The following is a 16,920-nucleotide window of genomic DNA, read 5'->3' on the forward strand; positions in this document are numbered from 1 at the left end:
GATTGACTGGTTAAGATGGAAATCCATCACCACCTTAGGCAGGAACTTAGGGTACATACACAAGACCACCCTGTCAAGATAGAACCAAAAATATGACCTTCCAGGTCAGGTACTTCAGGTCACAGGTGCGCAGTGGTTCAAAAGGAGCTTTTATCAGTTGAGTCAATATCAAGCTGAAGTCCCAAAGCACAGTGGGAGGCCTTAGGGGAGGCTTCAAATGAAGCAGACCCCGCATGAAATGTACAACTATAGGCTGTACAGAGATGGGCGTACCATCTACACCAAGGTGGTATGTGCCAATTGCACTAAGATGAACTCTGACGGAGGTGTTTTTTAAACTAGCCTCCGATGAGATCCAGGGAAATCCCCAGACTGATTGGTTTCTGGATAGACAATTCCCACAGGAGTGGAAACCAGACCTATCTCAGTCAATGAGGGGCTATGAGGATCATAGTCCCACTGTTCTCGCAAAGCTTCAAGACAGTCTTTGCCATTAAGGGAACTGGAGGATACGCATACAGAAGACCCTTGCCCCAATGATGGGCAAGGGCGTCAGAGGCTGGTTTGCCGTCTGACCTGGACAGGGAGCATAACTGAGGCACCTTGCATTTGCAGGGGGATATGAACAGATCTATGTCTGGGCTCCACCAGAGACGGAAAATCTGATTCGCTACCCCTTGGTCCAGGACCACTCGTGAGGTTTGAAAGCTTGACTCAGCCTGTCCGCTATCACGTTCTCTGTTCCAGCCAGGTTCATAGCCCTCAGCACCATCCCATTGGCCAGGGCCCAGTACCAGAACTGGACCGCTTCCTGACACAGGAGGTATGATCCTGTGCCTCCCTGCTTGCTGACATATCACATGGCTACTTGGCTGTCAATCTGGATCAGGACTATTTTGTTGGACAGCCGATCTCTGAAGCCCATAGCGCGTACCTGATTGCCCAAAGCTCTAGGACGTTTATCTGACAACAATGCTCCTGCGCAGACTATAGTCCCTGGGTGCCGAGCCCATTTACATGAGCTCCCCAACCCAGGGTATATGCATTCGTGGTTAACACAATTTGAGTAGAAAGACTCCAAAAGGAAATCCCCTGTTCCAGACTGGAGAGTACCTGCCACCAGGACAGACAGTCCCTGAGAGATGGGGTGACTCGGAGAAAAACTAAGGCAGTATTGGCTAGAGAATGGAGAAAATAAGTGGAAAAACTTGGTGTAATCTTCCCTGCAGGTATACATAGATATACCATGGGTGCCTTAACTTTACTTCCCCTCTCCCAGACAATCCAATTGGAAGTCGGAAGGAGCAAAGAACACAAGGAGGCAGACTGGTGGACTGCTGGGGCAAGCACAGGTTGCCTGGTTGTCTATCAATCCCAAGCGAACAACTCATTGTCAAAATCAGCAGGGAATAACCTACTGAGACAGGTCCCTCAGTCTTCTTGGAACAGTGGAAACTGAGAGCCATTGCCCCAGGGGAGAAATCCCGAAAGCTCCACTAGGAGATGGGAAGCTGGGGAGTCGCATGCACAAAACCCCAGTAGAACACAATTTCTTTACCAGACCAGAAACCTAAAGGGCATCAGGACAGGCCCAGGGCGATCTCGGAACAGAGTGCCAAGCACCCGGCTGAGGTATCGCTACCCCAGCCATGAGTGCATAAACCCCCCCCCCCCCAAAAGTGAGCACGTAGCAGAGCAATGGACAGCATTGCATGACCCAGGACTCCTCTGTCCGCAGACAGGGTGATCCTGAAAAAGGGGGAAGAATAGCTTGCACCTACTGCGAGCAAAGGGCAATGCCTCTGTTGCAGGGTACTCGGCCCCCAAGGCACATTTGCCCAGCTGATGGACTAAAACTCTCCTCACAGAGGAGGGTTCTGCAGGCAAGAATGACTGATGATAGCGATCCTTAAAGAAGACACCCACAGAGTTCAGCAGATATCAAAGTGACTCCTGAATAGGGAGAAACCTGGAGGGTCACCGGGGAGCAACACTGGACAAGCTCCCTCGTGGATAGACCTGCTGCATCTTAGAGTGCCCAAGGGACAGCGCTATTCTCGACTGGTTCTTGGGGCTGGTGTCAGTCAGAGCAGTGCCATCCCTTGTCCGGGAACGGAAAACGAGGGACACCCCTCGAAGGGATGCACAGTTGAGTGTCTAGAGGGGAAACCGAAAGGGTTGTCCTGGAACTCAGTTGAATCTCCCCTTCAAGAGGGGAGAGGGAAGCAGTGGAATCGGGGCCTCAAAATCCCGAAAATCCTAGCAACTTCCCAAATGAGAGTTGAGGCACAGTCACTGACTTTTGAGGTGCCAAAGCGAACAAATCACCACAGACAGACAGCCTCGGATAGGGGAGGTCGCCACTGTAATCCCCGGAGGGCCCCAGTTGAAGACGGTCCAATGACCGTTGCTGCAGCTCCCCGGCCCTGGCCTCCAAGAAAACACATTGATTCAGAGGATCGAGGCCCCAGATCAGAGAAAAAAGAAAAAAACCTTTCCAGGGACAGAGCCCCAGGGACTGTTCCACAAGAAAGGGGAGTCAGACATGATAGAAGTTGAAAGATACATTCCTCTGCTGACCAGGAATACAGTCCTAGGTCAGTCCTGCGGCTGCGGAACACAACCTGTTGTGCCTGCCCAGAGGGAACCCCCCCTACCCAACACACACACAAACGCTCAGGCAATAAAGGGCAACTGGAAGCCTTCCACTACGAAAGTACACTGGGCAGTACTCATGCAGTGATAACCCATCCACAGATGGCGGCACACCTATGATCCTAAGCACCGTGCTTGAGGGAGAAATCCCACACCCCAGTGAGGACAGAGAACCACGTGCCAGAGTCAGTGGCTACACACTGCCTCACGACCAAGTACAAAGTGTGTAATGATGCCTCCCCCACCAGTGCTCCTCAGCACTATGTGGTACAGACTGATGTGGAGGCTGAGACTATGACGAAAGATGGCAGAACCCTAGTATGGCTGACAGACAGGAAGAATGCTGCCTGCCAGCGTCCGAGGCACTCTAACAGATGTCTTATCTTTCCCAATCGCGCAAGCTGCACGTCAACACCACAGTACCTCCATCGGAGTGGAGAGAATAATGTGACGATGGCGTCCCCAGCACCACTGGTGCTCTGGGTAAGGCATGGTGGAGAGTAGCGGTCTATGGCGTCGTCTCCTCTAGTAACTGATAATGCTTTGAGAGGCGGCCCCTCGAAACTGCGTCGGAACTCACAGGGAATGACAGCAGTGAAGTCCTTGCAATTGAAGGTGCTTATGGAGTACTGCAGACAGTCCTGAGATCTCTGATTGCATCCTCTCGTGCCTAGAGCGGTGATGGTGCCCATAGGACCCATGGTGCTTTCGCGCTGACCAACACAAAGACACTATAGAGAATCCAACGACTCTGCACCCAAGGCCTTGACTGCACTAAACTGAACTATAATCAGTTCGACGGAATATAGCGCCATCCCCGGCATCACAGGTGCCCACGGATGTCTATTGCCTGGGGCCCCGACGGGGACTCGGTGCCTGAAGTTATCGACCAAAGAAGGCCATGGGTCAGCAGGGAGAGGCCCTACAGCCCACCCACAGGTCACCGATGCCAAAAAGAACTGATCACTGCCAGTGCCAGCGGCAGTTCCCCTCAGTTTACTTATTCATTCGGGGATGTCAATGCTGCAAGCTCGATGGCCTCGCAAGCATTACAGCTGACGAGAGCCTCATTAGTGCCCATTAACATTGATGATGTGCATAAACCAGTGGGGCCTCCAATGCCGGAATCGTCAGCTGACGGGACAGTTCTGAACTTCTCAGTGCTCCGCAGTGAACACCACCCAGAAGCCTTGAGAGCATCAGACCACTGCATACGGATGCACTAGGGTGCCTCGAGTAGATGGCTACCCCTGCGCTCGATCCATAAGAGGCCAAAAACCCCTGCCACCCGAGGGCAACAGGGTGACACAGGGGCTTCAAAGAGCACTGGTGGTCAATGGCCTCAAGGGTGAGAAAGGTGCTCAATGGCAACCCCGGTGCTTGGTAGGTGGAGCTTGAGGAAGTCGACGCAGTAATGAGAGGCATCAGTGGTACGAAGGCCTCTACAGTGGCTCCATACCTTGATGGCATCAATGGTATTGGGGCAGCACTGCATCGCAATGGCACTGAGGTCATGCTGGCACCGAGGCTGTGCACCTTGACAACCTAGCAGGGAGCTGTATCAAGGGTACGTGCTTTGATGGCATGGAGGGCTGCCTCAGCATTGATGCTACGCACCTCAACAGCTTCGAGGGCCTGCCACCGCGTCGACCTAGACAGCCCTGAGGGTGGCCATGCATGCACTTTGATGGATCGAGGGCATCGATGGCTCCACAGGCATTGAGGGCACAGTGGCATTGATGGCATTGATGGTACCTTGGTCACCACAGCATTGAGTGCTACAAGGGTACCGCATCATTGAGTGTGCCACACCACGGCACCTAAGGTACCGCAGCATCAATGGCATTGTGGTATTGTGGGAAGCTTAGCCTCGAGGCATCAGCGGCATTGAGGGTGTCGATTTGTGCTATACTCCGCCCCCTTGATGCTCAAGCCGGTGCAGTGAGACTCCAGTTCCACCGATGCCGACAGCACAGAAGGCTACTACGGCATTATGGACAGTCATGTACCTCGATGGCAACGAGGGCGACCCTGGACCTCAATGACATCAAGGGTGACCATGATACCCGAAGGTGGGCCCAGTCCCCGACGCATTCCCAACATCGATGCGTTGGATGAATGATTCGTTGGCCACAGCTGTGCATGGGCAATTGATCATGGGCATGGCACTGAGGTGCGGCAGCAAACTGCTAGCCCAGGCTCCGCTCACCCGCTCTCTCAGTGAGACTGCATTGCCAAGGCTGGCAAGCAGGAGGGGAGGTAACATCATCCAGGGCTCCCGCCCATGGAGACTAATTCCTTGAGATGTGGGAAGGATGAGCTCTCCCTTTCACAGGAACGGCATGGTCATCGATCCTTCCACTGTCTGAATCCATCGATGCCAATCAATCGGTGAACTGCCATGGAACTTCAGCCCGGGTAGAACTCAGGCGAGTCCCCAGGCTCAGCGGCCTACATGGATCAATGACAGACTGCAAAAGTCAGTCCTGTCAGCACTGTGGAAAAAGAGAAAAGACAGACAGAGCAAGGAGACTCTGCCAAGCTGCACAGGGGAAACCCACCATGTGGCTGGCAGACAGTTGGAAAGAAGAGGAAAAATAGAAGAATAAAACCACCTTAAGAGGTGCAGCTCTAGAAATAATCACTTACAAAAACTGTGAGAAGAGAGCAAAGCTGAATACCGTAACACACAGATTCCGTGAGCACACGGTTCCGCGGAAAAGAAAACTGAGGGACTCTGCCTAAGGGGTATGCTGAAAGCTCTGAGATCAAAATTCCATGCAGGGCTCCATCCGATGTCACCCATGTGTGAGGACTACCATCCTGCTTGTCCTAGGAGAAATAGTCATCCATGTGGGTAATTTTCAAAGGGATTTCTGCAAACAAAAAGCAGTTTACCTGTCTGAAAACTACCCACCCTGTATATGGGTAAAAGTACACACACAGTTCCACAACTTGTGTACTTTACTTGCACTGAATTAGAGTTATTCCTGGGGCAGGGTTGGGCCAGGGGAGAAAACTACGTGCATAGTTTTGGATTTTCAAAACTGTACATGTGGTTTTGGTTGGAAAAGGTATCTGCAGAAAAAAACCTCTGCAGATGCACATCTTTGCAAATACTTTTCCCTTGGGCAATATTCAAAGTAAAAGTAAGCACATACTTTTACACTGAAAACTGGTGTAAAGACCACAAGTATAAAAGTATCTGCAGACTTTGCAGCCAAGCAGTAGTATGAAAATTGCCCCCATATGATTATACGAGTTGGGGAGTAAGCAACTATAACACTTAAACAAATACCACCTTGCATCTAGCCATCTATCTTTACCTAATGATCCATGAGAAGCGGATGATCCCAGGAAGTTGTTATCCGATTGGCTCAAGTGTCCTTGGCTCTGATGAAGGAAATGTGATGACAGGCTAACTGGTGGTGAGGGAGAAGCAGAGTGAAAGGAGGCTGAGCTTCCCAGAGAGCCAGGAATATTTACAGGAGCAGAGCTTTGCAATAAACTGCCCCCTAAGACAAAAGGATATGGAGAAAGAGAGAGAGAGAGAGTTAGAAAAATGTATCGAGAGAAACAGAGTGGCAAGAAAATGAAAAGATCATGTTCAATACAATTTATTTATTTTAGTTAACATTTTTTATATTCTTCCTATATCAAGATAAGATGCTCTAGGCAGATCATAAAAACAATACATTAAATAGCATAATATACATATATACATAATTGGTCATACAGTACAATAACATATGGCAGTCAATATTCAAAGCGGGTTCAGCGCTATTTCAGCAGGACTCATGCGGTTAAGTAGCGGCCGCTGCTTAGCTTTATAAATCTCTTAATCGGCTAAAATGTACGCAGAAGTGGACATGCATAGTGCGGATCGGGGGCAGGGCGAATTAGACGTATAATTTATACGCCTAATTACCGATATTTGGAATTAGGCATAAAGCGTACATCTAAGTTAAGATGCCCCACAGAGCAGTTCTAAGCTTAGCCAGGTATGCTTATTCTGTGAAGTGCGGATATATATGCGTATATTCAGCGGCTTCACCATGCCGCTGAATATACATCGTAACTTAGTCGGATAAGTTATATCTGGCTAAGTTATTTAAATGACCAGCTTCGAATCCTGACTTCATGACTTCTAGACGACAGTGAAATAATTATTATAAAATGCAAGATACTTAACCTAATGAAATCAGCTGCACTAAAAAACTAAGAACTGGTAGAGAATGCTTGCTGAAAGCAAAAAACCTTTTAGCTTTTTATGAAATCATGGTAGTCGGCAGTGTGTCAAAGAGCATTGCATCATAATAAGCTTAAAGTTTCATTCTAACTGGACCTATGCCTGTCTTTAGATTTTATAGAATGTAATTAGCAGTTAATATAATACAAACCTCTTAGTAAATATTTTTCTCTTCATAGGATGCTCTTTTCTAATGGCGGAATGAAGTTCAGATTTAAAAAAAAAAAATATCCAGCTGCAGAGAGCAAAGTACTTTTTCGGTCCATGGCAGGATTTTATTAGCCGGTCAGTCCTCTTGACTCGGGCTTCCAGGAATATATCCCAACTCTACTCACCAAATGATGGAGCAGAGAGGTTAAGAGGACTAAGATACTGTGGTAAAAGATGGGTTTTATATGCACTGCAATTTCTTGTTTTGCCTTGGACCTTGTGTTTTTCCCCAAGACAACTTATTTCCTCTGAGCTGTCCTGCAAGTGGTGTTTGGCTATTACACTGTAGTTTCACAAGCTTGGGATGCTTGCTGTACTTCAGAGTGAGGCCTGAACAGCATAATCTCTCAGTATCCTTAGAAAACTGTGAGACTAACATTCTGCAGTGTCATTTTCCAGAAAGTTATTTCTGGTCAGAAAGCCATTGGTCAGAGATATTGTTAGTATATTATGCCCTGACTGGCCCTCTAGATAGAGAACCAACCCTGAAGTTGCTAGAAATCTCTAGTCTTGGCTGGAGGTTTAGAGATAGCAGAACTCTGTGCTGAGACTCTGCTCCCCAGGAACTGGTAACTTATTGGTTAATCCTTGTTATTTTACCTGTTACTGGTTGCAAATTGAATCTATAATCATTCACTATTCCCACTTTTTGTTAATAAATTCAACAGTTTGTTAACTCTGCCTGTCCTGGACTGATCATTTATTTAATAAATTTTATATTCCATACATATCCAGTATTCATGGCAAAGTAAATGATTTTGTTCCCAGTGTTTTCTGTGTTTGTTCTGTAGTTGTATTTCTAGGAACTGTGCAACTCCTGCATTGTGTGGGCTCCCAGCGTCTCTAGAAACTACTAAGGTTATAGCTTAGGGGCAGGGTACATACCGAGAAACTTGGGAAAAATCTGACATATGGAGGATATGTGACCAGTGCTTGGACCTCCCCAGCCATCTATGCCAACGTGGCCACAATAAAGTGCAATTTAAGAGTTAAGAATTTAAGTACACAAGTGCAATGATTCCAATGGGCTTGTATTAGAACCGCATGAACTACATTGAAGTTCCAAAGTTTTGCTGGTGGCTTCAAAGGTGGATTTATGTGTAACAAACCGGGAACAGAACTCACAGAACCAAAAGAACCAGCGAAAAACTAACCTTTCGAAAAGGAGAACCATATACGAGCGGGCTCTCCGTTACTTAAGTGAACACAGTTACGGGCGGGGTTCTGGACTGATCCGTGGTACTACAGGAACGAAAATTATCAGGTAAGAAACTAATTTTCCTTTCCCTGAATGTACCCGGATCAGTCCAGACACTTGGGATGTACCACAGCCAACTTACCTAGGGCAGGAGCCGGAGAGGCCCGCTCTGAGCACTCCTTCTCCAAAGCCCCTGAAATCAGAAACCTGCACATCCAATCTATAGTGCCTTGCAAAGGTATGCAAAGATTTCCTAGTAGCTGCCCTGCAAATTTCCTGGGGTGAAACTTGCTGACATTCCGCCCAAGAGGTGGCTTGTGACCGCATAGAATGGGCGCGAAGCCCTACCGGCACTGTCTTACCGTGCAGCAAATACGCTGATCCGATAGCTTCCTTTAGCCAGTGAGCTATCGTAGTCTTTGAGGCCATACCCCCTCTCTTCGGACCACTCCACAACACAAAAAGATGGTCCGATACCCGGAAAGGATTCATAATCTCCAAATACCGGAGCAGAGTGTTGCTTTTGTGCCTCTTCTCGCCCCTCGCTCCACCCTCTCTACCTGGGATGCGACTCCCTTCGGCTCTGACGGACAGATGCGGCCACGGCTTCTCTCCGCCTCATTGGTCCCGGTTCCCCCGGGCTGGCCTGACGCTACGGATCCGCCATGTTCCTGATGATGTAAGGGCGGGCGCACGCGCGCTCCAGACTTGTACCAGCAAAGGCGCGAACCTCGGGGGCGTCCCCCCGTAGTGACATCATCCATTTGTACTTTAAAAGGTCTTTGCTAACCTCTAACGAGTTAGCAAGGAACTCCAACAGGACTTGCTTCGGCAGTCCACGATACTTGCAACAACGATCCGAGTCAGCGAGGGGAAGCCTTCCCCACTGCTCGGCCTTTTCAAACTTACCAGGAGTACCCGCTCCACGGGGGCTCCGCTCTCTCTTCTTGATTTCAGATTGCCAGAACACTCGGAAGACTCCTCATTGCCTGGAAGCGATCGCGGACGTGCACACAGTGAGTTCTATTACATAGGAATCGGTACTCGCTCCACGAGGGTCTACATTCCTATTTGCTCTGAAGACTCCCTTCCGTCCAAGACGTTATCGCAGGTACAGAGATCAAGAGTTACAATGGCAAGATTACAGATAGGAACCGGTACTCACTCCACGAGGGCCCATGTTCCTAGAATCTTATACAGACTCTCTTCTACTCTAGAAGCCATTTCACATACAGCAATTGTGAGTTCTTATTACAGACTGTTTGTGGGAACCAGTGCTCGCCTTCGGCTCCTGTTCCTGAATGTACTGAAGACTCTCTGTGGCATAGAGACCATTGTAGACATCTACTATTGTGAGTGTACCATCTTGTATCCAGTATACCCTGTCTACTCACTACCTCTAGTCTCTCTCTACAGCTCAGCGACCCAGAGATTATATTCCAGTATCAGAAGAACTTCAGCTTTGCCGGACACAGTGACTCACTACTGCCACCCCTGGTGGTCCAGCTTCCAGTCTAATAAAGAACTATTGGGTTTATCTCATATTCTAGCCTAGCCGGTGGTTCCTCTCAGGATCTCCTCCTGGGGGTGCTGTCATCTGCCATCAGCCCAGGGATTCACCATTTCTTCCAAGTGGTCATTCCTTTCACTATTGTCACCTTGTGGGAGCCAACCACTACAGACCACTATCTCCGTTCACGGAAGTATTATATAGACAGCTACTTCTCTTTCTCTAAGACTTGCCAGCAACTTATATATATATATATATATATATATATACACAGATTGCTTCTCCGTAGCGGGGGCATGACAAGATTGCTATCTCAGTAGCGAAGTACATTATACATATTGTTAAGCTCCTCTCCTCAGAAGAGTATCATTATACAAGTTTGCCAACTCCTCTTCCTAGGAGAGTTGATTCATAACAGATTGCTACTCCTTAACAGATTGGTAACAGAGTGCTATTTCCTTTCCTTACAGGAACATCTTACAGCAGTTCGCTAACAGATCTACAGAGGAGCAGGTCATGTCATATTGCTACTCCTTCCCCTTTCAGGAGAACAGCAGAACAGCTTGCTAACTCCGCCCTCCTGGCGGGGTGAGCGACAGCAGATTGCTAACTCCTCCCCTCTGGAGGAGGAAAGCGTAACACAGCACCCTGCAGACATCCAGTTTCCTTAAATCCTTCACCACAGGATCCGACCGGTCCCCTTATGAAAAAGAGGGAAGCTCAACCGACTGATTCATGTGAAAAGACGACACCACCTTCGGAAGAAAGGAAGGAACCGTCCGCAAGGACACACCGGAATCGGAAATCTGTATGAATGGGTCCCTGCAAGACAATGCCTGTAATTCAGACACCCTACGTGCCGAAGAAATCGCAACCAAAAATACCACCTTCAGCGTGAGATCCTTCAGCGTCGTTCGCTTAATAGGCTCAAAGGGCGGTGCACACAATGCCGAAAGCACCAAATTGAGGTTCCAGGAAGGGCATGGATGGCGAGGCGGTGGACGTAAATGTTTTGCCCCCCGAAGGAAACGCGTCACATCAGGGTGCAATGCTAAGACCACCCCCTTGATCCAACCTCGGAGACAACCGAGCGCCGCAACCTGTACCCGTAGTGAACTACAAGATAGACTCTTAGGAAGACCGGCTTGAAGGAAGCCTAGAATGTCCGGGACCGATGCCCTTGTAGGATCCACCGAGCGGTCCACACACCAGGCTTCAAAAACTTTCCAGACCCGAACATATGCTAGGGACGTAGAAGGCTTTTGTGACCTCAACAATGTAGCCACCACCGCGTCCGAATAACCCTTATTCTTCAATCGTTGCCTCTCAAAAGCCATGCCACTAGACAGAAGCGATCCGCCTCTTCCAAACAGACGGGGCCTTGGTGAAGAAGAGCCATGGAGTCCCGAAACCTGAGTGGTTCCATGGCAGTCAGATTGAGCAGATCTGCAAACCAGGGACGTCGCGGCCACTCCGGAGCCACTAGGATCACCTCCGCCGGATGGAGCACTATTCGCCGTAGCACCTTTCCAATCAGCAGCCAAGGAGGAAACATGTACAGTAAGATGTTTGTCGTCCAGGGGAGGACAAGGGCATCGACCCCTTCAGCTCCTGGTTCCCTGCGCAGACTGTAAAAGCGTGGGGCCTTGGCATTATTGAAAGTGGCCATCAGATCCATACATGGCGTGCCCCACCGATGGCAGATGAGTTGAAATGCGTTGTCAGCCAACTCTCACTCTCCAAGATCAAGATGGTGACGACTGAGGAAATCCACCTGAACGTTGTCTATGCCAGCGATGTGGGAAGCCGCCAGGCTGACCAGATGCCGTTCCGCCCAGTCCATCAACTGTTCGCCTCCAACGCCACCGGACGACTCCGTGTTTTCCCCCTTGACGATTGATATAGGCCACCGTGGTTGCATTGTCCGACAATACTCTGACTGACTTCCCCCAAAGAAGCGGAAGGAAAGCCTGCAATGCCAGAGTCACTGCCTTTGTCTCCAAGCGGTTGATCGACCTCTGAGATTGGTCTCTGGACCACTGCCCCTGCACCGACTTTCCCAGACAAACAGCTCCCCAACCGGAAAGACTGGCATCCGTGGTGACAACTGTCCAGTCGGGCATTACCAGAAGAACCCCGCACGTCAGGTGGTCCGAGACAAGCCACCAATCGAGACTGACTCTCGCCGAGTCTGTAAGTGGAAGCGGTAGGAGAAACTGTTCCGACTCCAGTGGGACAGCAAGGCTGATTGTAAGGGACGCATATGAGCAAAGGCCCAAGGTACCAACTCCAGAGTGGATGCCATGGATCCCAAGACCTTCAAGTAATCTCTCACCAGGGGCAGCTGCATGGACAACAGGTCCCTCACCTGTCCCTGAAGCCTGACCACGCGTTCGGTGGTGAGAAACACTTTGCCCTGCTTTGTGTTGAAAAGGGCTCCCAGGAACTCCAGAGACTGTGAAGGTATCAATCAGCTCTTGGCAAGGTTGACCACCCAGCCGAGTGATTGCAAGAGCTGTAGCACATGGTGGAGAGCTGCCTGACACGGAACCTCGGACTTCGCCCAAATCGTCCAGGTAGGGGTGCACTAGAAAACCTTCCCTCCGGAGCTGAGCTGCAACCACCACCATCAACTTGGTGAACGTTCTGGGAGCAGTAGCGAGTCCGAACGGCAGGGCCTGGAACTGATAGTGATTTCCCAGAATGCAGAACCTGGGAAACTTCTGGTGGAACGACCGGATGCCGATATGGAGGTATGCCTCTGTTAGATCCAGAGATGCTAAGAACTCTCCTTGACGTACTGAGGCGAGGACTGACCAAAGAGTCTCCATTCTGAAACATGGTACCCGCAGACATCGGTTGACTCGTTTGACATCCAAGATTGGTCGAAAAGTTCCCTCCTTTTTTGGAACTATGAAGTAAATGGAATACCGACCCCTGCAGAGCTCCGCGGACGGAACCAGTGTTATGGCCCCCAAGTCCAGAAGACGCTGTATTGTGCCTTGTTCAATCTCCCGAATTTCTCGGTATTCACATAGAGATATCAGAAACTTGTCCCAAGGAAGCTGTACAAAATCTAACGTGTAACTTTGACTTATCACGGTGAGGACCCACTGGTCCGAAGTTATTTTGGTCCATTCCTCGAAGAAAAGCCAAAGTCTGGCACCCGCGTTTGGCACTTGGTGGATGACTGGAACCGAGGGATGGACCGGCAGTATCTCATTGTGAGGCCTTAGCCCCCGCTGTCGAGGCGGGGGGGTTACCTGGTCTGCCGAAACGTCTGCCACGAAATGGCTGAGACCATGACTGTTGTCTGTTGGAACTTGGGCGAAAGGATGACCCGGACGCCCGAGGTCTCCTATTAGCTCGGAATTGAGACCGAGCAGGGAACGACCCTCTGGACCAGGGCCTGTCCTCCGGTAGTTTGTGAACCTTATTCTCCCCCAGAGATTGGATCATGTCCTCCAATTCCTTACCGAACAACAACTTTCCTTTGATAGGAAGCGATCCGAGTTGGGCCTTAGAGGAAACATCCGCCGCCCAATTCCGGAGCTAGAGTAGCCTGCGTGCCGAAACTGCGGACACCAAGGATCTGGCGGACGTGCGCAATAGGTCGTGCAGAGCATCCGCACTGTACACGATGACCGCCTCAAGCCAATTTGCCTGAACCGCCTCCCTCTCAGAGAGGTCAGCATTGGCTTGGAGGTGCTGGTCCCAGCGAAGACCCGCACGCAGCGCAAAATTATTGCACATCGCTGCTCGGACACCCAGTGCAGACACCTCAAACACCTTTTTGAGTTGCAGCTCCAACTTTCTGTCCTGCAAGTCCTTGAGGGCCATCGCTCCTGTAACTGGGATAGTGGAACTCTTAGTAACAGCCGACACCGCGGCATCCACCTTAGGGACTCGGAGCAGCTCCAAGTCATCTACCGGAAGGGGATATAACTTGTCCATCGCCTTACTGACCTTCAACCCCAACTCCGGGGTGTCCCATTCCTGGAAGAGGGGATCCGTCGCCGAGAAATGGAAAGGAAAGGAAACCGTAGGACCCCTGAGGCCCAGCAAGACCGGATTCATAGCATCCAGCCGGGACTCCACTTGTTGAGACTTCAGCCCAAACTCCTGTAAGATGGCCGGAATCAGTGGAGACAGCTCCTCTTTCTTAAAGAGATGAACCACCTTTGGATCGTCACCTTCCATCATCTGAGAACCCCTGCCAGAAACCTGCGGTGGGTCTGCATCATCCCCGGGGGTGTACCCTGCAGGTCTTGATTATCCTGAGATGGAGAATCTGAGTCCGTCTCCGCTGGTATGGACCGCAAGGGTCTCTTGTCCTTAAGTGGATCACATTCCCCTCTGGATCTGTCCTCCTTCCACTTGCTCCAGTCACACGGTAGCTGCAAAGGCTTGTCCGCCGCCTGCTTTCTCCCAACTTTCTTTGCTCTAAAAGCTTTGTGCATAAGTAGCACAAATTCAGAGGAGAATGATGAGTCCGATGAGGAATCAGTAGCCCCCTCGGGGCTATCCTCATGAATAGGAGAGGACGCTCCCACAGGAGTGCCCCCACCCCCAGCAGGAAATTGCTGCGGGGAAAGCGAGGGGGTAAAATCCTCTCTCCCATTGCTGCCTGCGTGGCCTCACGAAACGTGCCCAAAATGGCGTCTGTTCCCGCGCTGAGCGGAAATGGGTCTGCTAAAGGCACAGGAGTCTCTTCTGCTCGCGCCTCTGAATGCGGTGCTCGCCCGCGACCCCCCCCCCCCCCCCCCGAAGTGAGGCGAAAGGTCCCTCTCCTCCCTGCACGCACTTGGAGCAGAGGCCCGCCCACAACAGACGCGTGCGCGGCATGAAGATCCCCAAGGCATCGGAGGCCCGCTCAAGTCCCAAGAAAACCGGCGAAAGAAAATGTAAGAACACGACCGTGCAGGCCCCCCTCCCCCGACAAGTCTAGTAAGCGACGGAGAGCTGGCACGCACCAAGTACAAAACAACACTTTTTTTTTTGTCAATACACTTTAACTTGCCATTTCGCTGTCCTGGGCTCTGGATAGAGACAGGTCCTGTTCCTGTAAGGGGGTGAGTGAGCCGGGCTCCCCGGTATTACCCCAGTGCTGCTGAAAACTATAAAGACAGGATCCTCGACCCTTAGCAGCGGCCTTGACCAGGGGGGGTGGTCCCCTCAAGACTCCGCAACCCCCTGGGAGGTTCACAGAACCCCTGACGGCAACAGGACTTTCCCCTGTATTTTTTTTTTTTAATTTAAAGATACAGCTCCTCACAGCCAACTAAACCCTGACTACACTCCCGCTTCAATAAAAGGCTATAATCAGGAAACCAGAGACTGTGGGTTTTGCACCTGCACCATCTGCTGGAGACAGAGTAAGACTGAGGGACTGTGGGTGGCATCTTGGTATATATGCCAGGGTTGTTGTAAAAACTTCTCTGTCTCCATCTGCTGGTGCGGAGGCAAAACCCAGGTGTCTGGACTGATCTGGGTACGTACAGGGAACAAACCTTTCATGAAATTGGCAATGAAGGGGTTCTGGGACAGCTTGTGGTGTGATAGTTTCCCCTAACCCTCATGATCAAGGTAAGCAGGTATCACACAGAGATGAACCCTCACTGAGTTTGTTTTCAGATCACAAGTACACAAGCATAACAAACAGTCTAAATCTTGTGGAACCTCCACAGAGACTGGAACAATTTCCTCTGTTCAGGGCTGGCGGAAGCACTAGGCGAGCTAGGCCTGGGCCTAGGGCGTTGCCACTGCTCGCGAGCCATGTGGGGCCACGAGTGGCGGTGGCAAAGGGGAGTGGGGATTCAAATCTCCACTCCTCTTTGCTGCTGCCGCTAGGTAGGAGTCGGGGCTGTGACCGGGGGCAGGGGTTGTCGGTGCGACCGGGAGGGGGGCACGACTGAGGGTGGATAGCCCAAGGCAGAAGGTGCCTAGGGCACCTAATCCCCTTGAACTGGCTCTGCCTCTGTTGCAGAGTCACTCAATGAACCCTTTCCTCTTTGATTTGTAAGAATTACTAGTAGATGGCTTTCTGGATGCCAGGAGTGTCCTGGAGAAAGGTTAGGAGCAGCCATACAATGTGACTATGTCACTTTCAGCATCCATGTCATCAGACAGCCTTGATATGATAGGGTGCAGTAGTTCTTTTCTGTGCTGGGAAACCAGAGTCAGGGAGGGCTGTAGCCAGATTGCTTTGCCAACAGAGAGGTGACATAGCTGTGAAAACTACATGGGCCTGGGCCATACTGGCACTATAAATATCATTATTTCCCTGTGTTCCTTAAAAGAGGGATCTGTATTAGAAATATATTGAAAGTTAGTCTTATCAAACAAACAGATCCTCATCCTGAATGACAAGGAAGTCAAAATCCTTTGGTTCATGGTTTTCAGAATTAAGAAAAGGCCATGCAGAATGAAACAGCTTGCACTTGTTCTCTTTCCATAAACCTGCCTGGGTCTTGGCCTTGTGTCTGAGAAGGGGTGGTCCCTCCAGGCTGGGTAAAAGCAAATAAACTGGTCATGGGCTTAACTGAGCTGGCATCATTGAGAGCTGGAATCACTGAACTATAAGCAAGCCATGAACCTAGTTGAGCTATAAACCCAAGCAAAGGAAACCCTTCCTACTGAGGAAGAGAGCCTCAGGATTTTGGCTGTGGAGAGATGAAATTGGGTTCCCCGGGAGGATGCAGACCTCAGTAGCTGATGAGAAGGCAACATCAGGTTCTTTAGGAGGGCGTGGACCACAGTGGCAGATCGGGAAACAGAGTCAAGTCTCCCAGGAGGGTGCAGACCTATCAGTAGAGCAGAAGGAAGTGGAGCAGAGAAGATGACGGCAGCAGCAGTAGTCTGGACACAACAGATCCCTCATCTTTATGACCAACAGTATCCACAAGCTCAGTTGCATTTCTTCACATGGGTGGGACTTGGGATACAGTGAGAAGGAAAAAAGAGGGAGGGTAATGGTATTGGATCAAAAGAAACGCCAAAGATTTTCTCTTTTTGTGGGGGCTAATCCCCAAGTAGCTAAAAGTGCCGGTTGATACCTTCTAGAAATTGTATATAGTTGTGAAGTCTGAGACCAATACC

At 50.2% G+C, this 16,920-nt stretch overlaps 1 protein-coding gene across 3 annotated transcripts in view; it reads right to left on the reverse strand.

Moving 5' to 3' along the window:
* The window catches only part of UNK (unk zinc finger), a 219,184-nt gene that overhangs the window by 36,543 nt on the left and 165,721 nt on the right, over positions 1 to 16,920 (reverse strand). For all 3 annotated transcript variants that reach the window (XM_029600486.1, XM_029600488.1, XM_029600487.1), the window contains one exon: positions 5,982 to 6,170. In XM_029600486.1, coding sequence (XP_029456346.1) covers positions 5,982 to 6,170 — 189 coding nt within the window. The remainder of the gene's footprint in view (positions 1 to 5,981; positions 6,171 to 16,920) is intronic.

Source organism: Rhinatrema bivittatum, chromosome 4 (assembly GCF_901001135.1).
Source record: "Rhinatrema bivittatum chromosome 4, aRhiBiv1.1, whole genome shotgun sequence".
NCBI lineage: Eukaryota > Metazoa > Chordata > Amphibia > Gymnophiona > Rhinatrematidae > Rhinatrema > Rhinatrema bivittatum.